Genomic DNA, 12713 nt, shown 5'->3' with positions numbered 1-12713 from the left:
GGAGCTGGATTTCTCGGCAGGAGAAAAGACAGCGTCTCTCTCAGTGCGTCAACAGGGAGGGGCAGCGTCCGTGGGCTCTCGCATCAGCTGGGCTCTCGGGCAAGTAGATAGCTGCTCTGCTCCAAAACCACCACCGTGTGTTTGCTTAAGGCAACATTGGTATATTTATACCTGAAAGGTGCCGGGTTTGACGTAAGGTTGGACATAAGACGTCAATAAAGATGTCACTAAGAACTGGCCGTTCTTACAGTGCTTTACAGGAGTTCTAGGACGAAATCAAAACAAAAGCAAGGGGGATTTCCCAGGTTGCTGGAGGTTTGGTTTGTTTAGAGAACTTGTTGTGCTTTCTAGGAGTCTGGGGAAGTAGCCTTGCTTAATGTGACAGCATGTGCTACGACTGAATATGGATATGATTACTATGCTGTTATAGGGATATTATTGATTATAACCGAACAAGGGCATAAAATAGAAATATCGGTTTAGGCTCCTGGATAAAAACACAATAGCGCAGTCCAGTAACTGCGCATAGGTAGCCTCGCGCAGAGGGGGCTCAGCAGGATTATATATTGACCTGGTGTAGGCCTCATAATATTAGTGAACACTCATAGGGAAATCAGTATGATTTACTCTCATGTCTGCAGTGACACTCTATCATACACCTATGGGGAGGGCTGCCTTAGAGTGCAGCTTCACTTCCCTTTGGCCTACAAAGACCAGTGACAAATTGAATTGGGGTGTAACCCATGCAGGAAAATCAATTCTGAAAGTTTCAAAATGATATCTGTACAGCTTATGGGTCATCCAGGATTGTCATATTTCTTTCGCTCAGCTCAGGATCAGAGCCCCATCCTTGTGTCACCCTACTGTGCCAAGTTAATTACATTTCTCTCCTGAGGCAGACCTTCCCACATCAAGGGAGGTATTAACAGTGCTTCATTCAGCTCCTGAGGAGGAAAAGGGTGGGGCCTAAAGCTCTCCATCATTCATCCAACGTTCGCATTGTACCAGGATGGGCCTGCACATGCCTAATGAAAAGAGGGAGCCCAAACCTCTGGAGCCAACACAGGAGAGGCTCCCTTTGAAGATTTGGTGGGAAAGGCCCTGACAGCGATGTCAGTGAGGGACAGAACTGAGGTCCCCAGAGCAAATGTGGCAATTGAATGCTGGGTGATGCCATTTTGAAATGTCCATCAGGCTATGCAGCAAGGTTGGGACAGGTGCAGAGAGGTGATGTGGAACCCAAGGATAGGACAGAGGTGCCGCACCTCTGAAAGCTATTGGCACCACTTAAAAGGTCTTTCGCAAAGGGGAGAACTCTCTCTTGGTTATGATTTTCTGCTGGACACAGGAACTGGAGGCGGCAGCAATGGACAACTGGAAGGAGGAACCACTTGATGTCCATTTGGACCCAATTGCCCCCAGGACCAGTGGTGCTCTCCCCAGGACCAGCGAAGCTGCTGCCCTTATACCATCTGAGAACTAATTGGCGGAAAGACTGGGCGTCTGCACCAAGGAGGAGAGAAGCTCCAGAGGAAACACAGGACAAAGGCTGGTGCAAGGAGCCAGTGAAACCAGTTCCCTGCAAAGTTCGCCACCTTGGATGATAGGAGGTGTTAGGAAAGTGTTCCAGGAAACAAGCATTCACCATCCGGAGCAAAATGAGCCAAAGAGCAAGCAAAACTGCCCAAAGGGGCCTGAGACATAAGCAGGAGAAGGATTTTACTTTTGGCTCCCAGCGAGGCCCGGAGCATGTGGTGCTCTGCTGCCCCAGGATTCTAAACCCCTGGGGTGGGCCATGACCTGGGGGCTGATGCAGGAGCCCTTTTATCTTTGAGAGCATGGGAGGGAGTGTGAGTAAGACCGCCTCTCCCCAGAGTACGGAGCTCCATTGGGAGAGGGAGGCCTTGTGGTAGTCCTTGAGAGGTGAGCCTCAACGAACCAGGGGTGCCTTCGGGGGGCTTGATCATGTGTGAATGCCTCTGCTGACCTGAAAATGTACACAGAGACTGAAGGACAACGGAAGCTGGGTTTGCCAACACCATCTCCCCTGGAGACTTTAATTTCCTTCCCGTGTGCGGAGGCCAGGTCTTTAGACGGCTGAGAGCATCCAGACCCCCATGGGGGTGGTGAATAAAGAGGGGGGAGAGCCCAGGATACAGAAAGAGAGGAAGCTGAAAGAAGGCACTAATTCCAGGCTCAAGAAATGCCTCAGGCTAATAGACTGAACTAGAGGTCCCCCTTCTGATGGTGCATCTTGGTGAACCTAGGCCTGCCACAACTGATCTGCCTCCCAGCCCCCTTATTTCAACTCCCCTCCCCCATTCCCTCTATCCTTTATTGGGGACTTGTTCTTCTATGTTTGACTAGGCAACTGTAACTAAATGTAACTATGCAAAACTGCTATTCTTGTTTCTCCTGACCGCTGAGACCTGAGCAACATGGCTGATGCCCGGTCGAGCTGATATAGAGGAGATTGGCCGTGGTTCACCCCCTCAGCTGTCACCTATCCAGCCGGACATTGGGCACAGTGTTCCTCGTCTCCCAGTTGTTTTACTATGCTTTGTAACAGATGTAATTTGTAACTTGTCTCACAATGATACTCATGTAAAGCGCTCTGATACCTCCGGGTCTAGCCAGCGCTATATAAAACTCATCAAATAAATAAATAAAAATAAATAAGTAGTGTACATGTTGTACAGCACATACAGATGTGTAGGGGCTGTTTATATAATTAGAACATTGGAATGTGGAGCACTCCATTAAATACAATGGAGTGCTCCAAGCTTCTAAGTTTTACAAAGGCCTCTCAGAGCCCGAGGGGGATGAGGCCTTTGTTTTATTTGTTAGAACAGTCTGCCCTCTAGTGGCAGAATGCTCTAATAGCCTTATAGCCCTTCGTAGCTGCGCTATACGGCCATTAAAGTCCTGCTCCCTTGTTAAAGGCCCTCGCCGCTGGAGCGGGCCTTTAATGGCTGGTATAGTCCGCTACAGCGGGCTATAAGGCAATATTATATGTCAATGATTGAAAGTATATGACAAGCACATAAATCCTTGGGAAGTTCATTTGTGAATGCTTTATTGAAATAGTAATGGATACAGTGACTATTGATCATTGTATACGCTTAATTAACATTAATAAGTACATTGACATATGGTTATTATTGATTATTGCATTTAATCCAAAAAGGATGTTTTGACTTGGGGTTATTCCTCTTGAACCCTTGCCCAAGTCAATATGCTTACCTGATGTGGTTGTATGGCCCCCTTAGGGGGTCAGATTTGACTAAGCATTGTAATCAAAAGGTATTTCCATCAACCTAATGTATATTTGTAAATTACTGCATAGTATTGAGCAGTGTGTGTGTAATAAATGTACTTTTCCTTGTTTTAAAGAGAAAGCACAGACTGGATAATCATTTATTGAGTGTTATTATTGTGTATAAGCAAATTGTGATTTCTAGCCCACACCACTTCCCTTGCCCTGAGAGAGTCAAGTCCCAGTGTAGGGCAAATGTGGACCTATTACTTGTGCAGGCCAAACAACTAATGTCCCGTTTCCTTACACTATGGAAAGGTCATGTAAACGTAAAGAAACCCAACAAGCCATGCGTACAGAGGTCTCTGCACTATATATAAGTTGCTGTCATAAAGTGAAATACTGTGCTATCTTAGTAATAAACATTTGTAATTTTTTGTGGTTATTATAATGTATGCTTAAGGAAGAGCATAAAGGCCGTTTAGACACATGCTCCATACATTTTCTTCAGATACACTATTTGTTTTGACTTTTTCTAATGAAAGGTATGTAGACAGCAGCAATAAATAATAGTTTGGCTTTTGTATTCACAACACCTAATATAGGCACTTATATCCCTTTTATTAATATGTACTATCACCCAACTGTCACTTTATTTACCAACATGGGAACGATGAAAGGCCAAATTGCCTATGATTCAAATTTGTCCCCAGCAAAGCCATGAATGTTTCAGCATGGTGCTTTCTACTATCTGTGACGTCTGAATAATGACCTCAACCACTGACAACTAGAAAAGCTATAACCCAAAGGACTGACTGCTCAAATATAAATACAACCTATTAACCACTTAGTATGTTTTACTTTATCTTAAAAAATACCAATTACTGGGATGCAGTTTCCAAAACAGGACTCAAAACATATGCCTGGATGAAGTCCAGAAAGGGAGGACATTATCCTTCTCTCCTTCTCCCATGACACTTTTCCTTACAGACAAATTACCAATAAACAATATGGGCACTTTGAAACAGACTGCTGTTGCACAGTATTTTAAAAAATGCTACAGACTGAAATCCACGCCTGTGTGTATAATACAACCCTGCACAGCCTTAACTGCAGTAGCTCATGACATATTTCATGAGCTAACCTGGTTCCTCCAGGGTTCCGCCTTCAGCAGAACCCTGCATGCCTGCATGCATGCATGCAAGCAGTCACAGCAAGGCATCAGAGCCTGTTTTTGGTGTGGACCATATCGCAGCATATTATTAACTTGGGCAATTAATGCACTTCACTCCGACACAACACACTCATTGACAACAACAGAGCAGAATCTGTTAATCTCTTTATTGTATGATTAATTAAAATCTTTTACACAAACAGCAGAAAGTGCATGTTTAGAAAAGGTAATAATAAAATACATAAAATCTAAATAAAACAACAAATTTAAAATACAGGGATACGATAAAAACACAACACATACAGAGGTTGTCAAACGATGGGTGTGCAAAAACTGCTCTGAGGCATCCTATTCCAACCAAAAGTTAGTATAGGCATGAATATTATTGAAAATACGAGTATAAGTGATATCGAGTGTCAATAGTGCTTGGAGCCTGATTTATACAACTGTCACTTCTCTGGCTGAAACAGTTGTATAAATCAGGCTCCAAGCACAACAACAGAACAGAACCTACGCTGCTGCACATTCCAGAGTCTGCCCTGTTGACCATATGAGTATGGTACACTCCTTGGCAAAGGAGAAATTTGGGTATTCAAGAGGAGTATTTTTAAAAGTGCTGGTATTCAGTACCTGTAAGTACCGGCCCATTTAAAGCACTGCTTACGCCACCAGTAGCCAATAAAAAGCTGTGTTACTTAGGTATGTTTAGTTACATAGAAAATAAAGGAGAAAGCTGCCTGCATGGTATTTGGGGGACAGTTCGGGGGTTGCAACAATATGGCGAAGGAGCATTGGCCCGCAGAACAGAAGGAAAACTAAAGTGATAATAACTATTGTTATTATCATTTTAGTTTTTCTTTGCAGTCTGCGGCTCTTGGACGGGGCTGGGCACAGCAGGGGGAGGAGTGGTTTGCTCTCCATAAGGTGACATGACTGCTTGCCCGGCCCTCTTGGGCCGACCAAACATTCATGCGTACTTCGCATCTTCCACACCAGCCTCCCATTCCCCATCTGAGCGCCAATCCACGACCAATCACAATGCTGCATTGAAGCGTTGTGATTGGCTCAGGGAACCTGGGAGCTGCGTGCTTCCTGCTGCTGGTCAAGACAGGAAGAAGGAAAAGGACGGAGAACGGATGAGAGGTGACTGCCGAATGTTTCAGGTAAGTGGTTTATTTTGTATTCGTACTCGTCCCGTCTCCCCCACTACCCCCATGCCTCACCACCTGAATCCGGTAGCAGCCGCTACTGCAACAGTGTCTAGCAGTTTGTTTATTAGCAATGTTATCCTCTGGATTGTTTTACATGACAAATAGATCATGCATATTGGTTATTTCTGAATACATATTTAAAGCCTGATTGAACAATAAATCAGCAGGAAAAACTGACAGAAGCACTTGAGTGAAAACAGCATAATTTCAGTAAGTCGAGCTGACATCCACAAGATATTATTGGAACAGAAGTAAATTCAGAGGCAGGATAATGCACAAGCACACTGCACCTTAATGACTGAAGCATCTCCAGGTCCAACACCATCACCAAGTGAGTATCTCATGGTGATGGTGCTAGCTGCGGGAATCCATGTCTCAGAATTTACCACACCCAATTACTAAGGAAGGTACAGAAGGGTTGCTGAATCTCCCAGGGCAAATTAGTCAAGCAGTTGTCTTTTATTTGTTTTGTATTGCATCCAGGGGAAGTCCTTAATAACAAAAACCTTTGAAAAGTACATTTCTAGCGGACACTTCTCTGATACCACAGCAGTGACCAACAGAAGCCAAAGCACAGACAACAGTGGAACCGGCATGGAGACTTACCATTGAAGCCAACATACAAGAAAGTCCCCCTAGAGCCAAAATATAGGGGGAACCACGGTGGTGCCAAAACATAGAAAAATAATGAAACACCAGAGTTAGCACCCTTGGAAAACAATGGGAAGAAAACACAGAGGGGCCACTTAACCCCTTCGGTGCTGCGCGAATTCCGCTGCGGTGCTGAAGGTTCTAAAGAACCGATGGACCCATGACGCAACGGTTCCGTCATGAGCACAGGCCAACCGATGCTCATGACGGAACCGTTCCGTCATGAGCACCGAAGGGGTTAAGGCAATACATATGGACTGTGCTGGAAGCCAAGACAGGGGATAGCACTAGAGAAAACAAGCAATGATAATACTGGAGTCAAAACATGAAGTCAGCACTGAAACCAAAGCATAGAGGCAGAACTGGAAGAAAATACAGATATCGTATTGGCATCAAAACTGAGACCACACTAGCACGGCAGAGGGCAGTGAGTATGGTAGATGTCATATGTACTCATCTATCCACCAGAGGCCAGCCAATGCAGGCCTACAAGAGGTTGCGCCCACTCGACATCCCATTCCATTGCTTAAGATCAAGCTGCAGGGCAAAGCAAACACTCAGCTTTGAAATAATATAAGAAGCTATCCTGACAACAGATAAAGATGTCCCCTATATCCTGATACTACGCAACCGAATAACCACCTTCAACCCGTCAACCATCCCACTGTCATCCACACCTGAAATCCTGATTGGGATTACATTCCTACCTCCGCCATTGTTTCTTGTCCAACTTATCGAAACAACACCAATTCATCCACATGAGCTCTTCTAGATTGTAGAAACTCCCTGTTACCTGCAGCTTTAACAAGAGAGGCATCCTGTCCTGTATAATCTTCAACCTCTGTGTGGAGCCCTTGGGAAGTCTATTAACAACAACAGCATTACAATTCACCAATAAGACACAACACACAACTATACATGAAAATCTAATCTGTTGTCACATTTAGTCCCTGAAACATTGTCTGCACCTTATCTAGAGATGCGACTGTCCAATACAAATCTGAAACTCAACCCCACCAAAGCCAAATTCCTCTCATTCACCAACAACAAACAACTGTTCCAAACCTAGCTGAATGACACAAACCTGGCTGGATTCAATACCCAATTATCACTCAATTAAAAATAGCTTGGATTCATCCATTACTACTACCTAACCCTTGAGTAATGCTTTGCCAAGAAGATCAATTCAACTTACTACTAGCTCTCTATACTAAAGACAACAACACTGGTCTTCCTGGAAAAGCGACTTTTGAACTGGTGTTCAAGCCCTCTTATTCTTGCACATGGATGGTGGCAACTCCGTGACCATCTGTATTTTAAGACACCCTTCTGCCTCTCTGAAAGGCATCCTTTGCACTCAGCAAGACTCATTAAGGGCCTGAATATATTAAATATCATCCATCCAACCTTGATAGATCCACTTATCATCTGCACCATCTTGAACACCAACTGCATTTTCTACAAAGTCATCAGAAACAACACCCCTTCCTATCTGACCGGCAAACTCACCATCGTTGACAGCTCATAACACACTGCAGATAGGACAGCACCAGACTAGACATTCTTGGAATGGGAGAATAGGATGTCAATGAATATCATGATATGTGCAAGTCCGAAAACCGTAATACCAATAGATGCAATATCAATGTATGCCATATCCTGTGCCTGCATGGCCATGCTAATACCCATCAGTGCGCTGTCAATCTATGTCATAACCTGTACCTGCATTGTAGCGCAGACACAGGTAATATCAATATCAATGTATGTCCTGATCTATGCGCAAATGTTGTTACGGTTACTAGTAAGAACAATGTTGATGTACATTATGACCTAAGCAAACATAACTGTGTCAATACTAGTAAGAAGAATGCCAGTGTAGGCTATGACAACGGTATGCACAATATTAAGGATGTCAATAAAAATTATACCAGTGGATGACATATTATTTTCAGGAGTTCTAATGAACTCACATCATTGCTGTTGGATTCACCCAAGAAGACCTCCCCAACAACCCTGATTCAGAGACACATGGTTAGACAAGTCCTACGACTCACGTCCATGCCTATCGAATACCAGGTCACATGTGAGGTCTCTCTTTACCTAAAGACAAACGGGCGCCCAGGGAAAACCATGATTGATCCCACAGATAGATAGTTGCACCACAAACAGGTCCTAGGAAATTGGCCCCAATTAAACACGTTTGGCCAAAGGTTTGCGTTCCTCCAAAATACCACAAAGCTAGATACCACATCTAGATAGAAACACTCAATCAATCATGACAAAACATGCACACCACACATAATGATCACATGCTCCTCATGCCGGACATAGGGACAGAAACACATTGTCCCACACTAGCTCTCCCTGAGGTCGAGAGCCATCTGTGTCCTTATGAGATGCCAACACTTATTTATGACTAAGATGATTTTTGGAATGTAGAAATTGCTTTATTGTACCTCATGAACTGTATATAACAACAACCAAAACTTTGTACACAAGAAACTGTGAGCAGATGCACTCTGTCGAGGATCTCCCGACCGCAATGTTTAATTAAACCAACTTGTTTCCGTTTGGCCAAGCGCCTCTAGTCTTTTCATTTATTTAAGGTAAATTCATATCCGAGCAACAACAGGAGGAAATGTAAAAAACACAAAACACCAGGAAATAAGCTTCTATCAGTGTACCCATAATCTAGAGTAATATCCTAGTGTTCATCAGAACCCATCCAATTCTCCGTCTATAAAGGAAAGTGTTTAAAATGACAATTTTCAAAGAGAACTACATCTCAAACCCCTTTCAAAAACCCTTCTCCTCTCCAAAATAGGTAGCTCTCCCCCTCCCCCCTTCAGCCTGCAAACATTGATTGTATATTGTGTTCTTTGAGGATGGCCCTGCACAGACTAAGTTACGCCAGCCTAGGTTTGTGCTATAAAACAAACCACATACATACGGACCCCACCGACACGATACACTTTGGAAATAACACATAGAAACAGCATAGATGCCAAAATACTGGACACATTTAGAGACAAAATACAGAGACTGCCTTGGAACAAACAAAAAGAGACAGACTGCAGTTCTGACGAAGACAACACTGGAGACAAAATGTATACATCATAAGTATTGCGACGATTTAAGAACCTGCACAGGGCATCCCTGCAACCAATTCCAGAGACACGACTGAACAAAACAGCACAGCACTGGAGCAAAGTACAGAGACAACTCTGGGGACCTCACAAAAAACACCGACAGAACTGCAGACAAAGCTCAATATTTGCCCAGGGACTGGAAGTATTTCACCCCATCGATTAAGACTAAAATGTTTTCATTCCATCTTTTGTCCTAGAAGTAAAGCCCTTAAAGCAGCTCTAATACACGGGGTATATGGAGTTGTATACCTCTCTAGCCAGGAATGAGGTAGTTGACAGGAAATCGGACACCGCACTGTATGGCTTGTGTTGCACCCTACTCTTAAGTAAACCGGTATAAATGTTGATTCTTTAGGCTTAGAATTGGCGAAAAAGCACTGTTCGATATACTGGTTGCTACAAAATCTCCACGACTGAAAGACTGGCCAAATACATACGTGAATGGCACTGACTGAAGAAATCAAAGTCACATAAGATAAACTGGAGGAGGACCTAAAAGAGTGTGGAAAAGTGCCAAAGAGATTCCTTCTATGTAATAGAAGGTATCAACTTAAGGAATACCATCGCAAACCAACATATTTTTTCTAATTTACAAATATATATGGTAAACTTCAAGCTATGCTACCACTTAACGTGCAGTCTACATGGGTTTTGTATGAGATCATCTAAATTATAAAGCTGTCAGACCCGAATCCCGATTGATAAAGGTTTTAAAAGGAAATACGCGAGCTAACACGTGGGTCAACAATGACGCCAGCACACAGAGGCAGAGCGTGGGTCATCAACACACAAGGAAATGAATGCACTGGGCACGGACCGGCACTGTAGTCAAAATCACCCGGCGGGACGGGAGGCGACAGAGAGAACTGGGCCCACGCCACACGAAGAACACCTTTGGAAAATATATATATATATATATACGACCAGAACCACCATGGCCAATGCACAGTGAAAGTGCAGATGTGTGAGCGTGCGCCCATGTGTGAGCAGTGATGCGTGAAATACGGTGTGTGAGCTGCGATACTATCAATATCACGGTGTGAAAAGCAGCGTGAGCGCGTAGTATAGCGCCACAAAGCGAGCGTTTTCCGAGATAAACAAGGCGCAGTTCAAAGCCACGTTTTCCAACCAGTGCCCAGGGCTCCTCGTGCAGCTTTCCATAAATAATCGTCACCTCCAGGCCGGCCTCTTCAATAGCCGTTCCCCCGGCTGGATTATCATGGGTTAAACATATAACAAACATTGGAGAAACAACTATCGGGTGCTTACTTGTTTTGCTCATAACCGACTCAATTCCATACAGATAAAGGGCGCAGGTAAACGCAGTTTGGAGGACCGCCCGCTGCCCCCGGGAAGCTCGCCCCATTCCGGCTCTGGAATGTCGGAGGAGGCAACAGGAGAGACGCCGGCAGCCCCGCTCCCCCGGCAGCCCTGGAGAAATGACGCGGCTCCCGGCAGCACGGCACAGTCTCGAGCCAAAGTCCACCCCACACTTCCCAGAACTGACACAGCACTGTCCCGCCCTCCTGCACCGCTGCCGCTGGCGAGCGCCCCACCTCTCCACACACTCACTGCTGCGCAGCGCTGCAATCTCACACGTACGCTCAGTCACCCATAACTACCGCTCCTCACACAGACACACCCACGCAAACTCTATTACACCACTCACACTCAGCATTCATAAATCACACACACGCTTCTCTCACAGAACCCTGAAGCTGCCATGGAGAGGAGATGAAAGCAACATTCTGCAGCTTTCCTCATTTTCATTTTTTACATGTTGAAGCATGGAAAGAATGTTCCTGGAAAGTTAAGATGTAAACTCAGCAATACATCTCAGCTTCCCCTGATAAGGAATGACAGTATGGACCCTCCAGGTACTCGTTGGCATATAGATCAGCATTTCAATTCTGTGTTCCATGTAAAAATGCCATTCAGTATCATAAACATGCAGTAATAACTTTATCGCCTGTAACAGGGCTTTCTTTAAGATGGGAAAGATGGAGAGAGGTGGTCTCTAAAGGAGGCGTGGCCGAAGAAGCATAACTATGAATCTTTTCCAAAGAGGCATGGTCTTTGTGATTAAGGGCTTGACCTGAAATATGTAAACAAAAAATGCTGTGCTACAGACAACATGCCACCTGACAACATTTGAGTGTCTCTCTGTGAGCTTTCATTGCATCAGATCACACTTTAAAACAAGACAGATTTACTGCGTTTGACAATGCCAATTATCAGTGTCAGATAAATGAGTAACAATGATGTTGTTCAAAATTAGGACTGAAAATCTTGAAATGATAACAATATGAGAGTGTGAATTAGACATTTTTCAGGTTTGTGGGAGAGATAGGGGTCTTCACCGAAAGCTTGACCAGGATTAAGCCAAATGGCTTGCAGTTGGATGTCCTCTGAGAATCTCGAGCCCAAAAACAAGCCAAGCTTTCACAGGACAAAATGTGGCCCAGTGGCTATATCTACCTACCATGTATCACCGGGAACCGTTCCGAATCCCAGTCTCAACTCAGCATCCTGTAAACCTGGGCAACTCTCCCTGTGCCTCCCCAAAAAAGTGCAATATAGTCTCTCTGCTGTGATGCACTCTCATGTCTGTGGGCATGGTTTCACTATGTAAAACTGCCCAAAATAAAATGTAGATTCTGCCTGTCACCCACACTCTAAATATCATCCACCAAGAATTAAGAGCAAAGCAATGTTTGGCGTGAGAAAGAGTTATTCATTTAATGTCTGAATTTCACAGTATGAAATGGGAAAATCTGGGATCAATCCTGGCATGACAGTTTTAGACAAATACTTGATTTCACTGAATATGTCTTGTGTTTGATTTAGTAGCGTATAATATTGCTCCATCTATAATAAGAATCTAAGCAACATTTAAGGTATACATCACCCCTGACTTTTCTCTTAGTTCATTAATTTAGTTGGTCTCAGCTCATGTTTAAAAACACTCGTTGTTTTACTACATGCTTTTCAGATAATCTGATGTACCAAGATAAAACACACCTGCGTGTTAAAAGAAATACACTTTTTTAAATTTTGAAGACACCTCATCATACTCTAACGTGATGTTTGTTGCATTATTTGCTTGCCAAATATTTACAGGCCCTTGGAGCCAAAGCCGACTCAGTGGCTCGACTCTGGCCAAGCTCTCCCTACTATTTTGTTGGCTTGCCTGCCATTAGTCACAATCACTCTTGTTCCCTCCTTCCCACCACTTTTGTCTGCAGACTCTTTACGAGACACTTATGCCATTC

The 12713-nt window shown here is 44.1% G+C and overlaps 1 protein-coding gene across 1 annotated transcript in view; it reads right to left on the bottom strand.

The window, feature by feature from the left end:
• The window catches only part of IL13RA1 (interleukin 13 receptor subunit alpha 1), a 286361-nt gene extending 275422 nt beyond the window's left edge, over nucleotides 1-10939 (bottom strand). The window contains exon 1 of the mRNA XM_078688547.1: nucleotides 10711-10939. Within this exon, the coding sequence (XP_078544673.1) occupies nucleotides 10711-10807 (97 nt within the window). The 5' untranslated portion in view covers nucleotides 10808-10939. The remainder of the gene's footprint in view (nucleotides 1-10710) is intronic.
• Between the last annotated feature and the right edge of the window lie 1774 nt (nucleotides 10940-12713).

This window comes from Lissotriton helveticus, chromosome 4_1 (genome assembly GCF_964261635.1).
Source record: "Lissotriton helveticus chromosome 4_1, aLisHel1.1, whole genome shotgun sequence".
Classification (NCBI taxonomy): Eukaryota; Metazoa; Chordata; class Amphibia; order Caudata; family Salamandridae; genus Lissotriton; species Lissotriton helveticus.
Note: the sequence above shows the minus strand (reverse complement) of the source record. Positions and strands in the feature narration are given on the sequence as shown.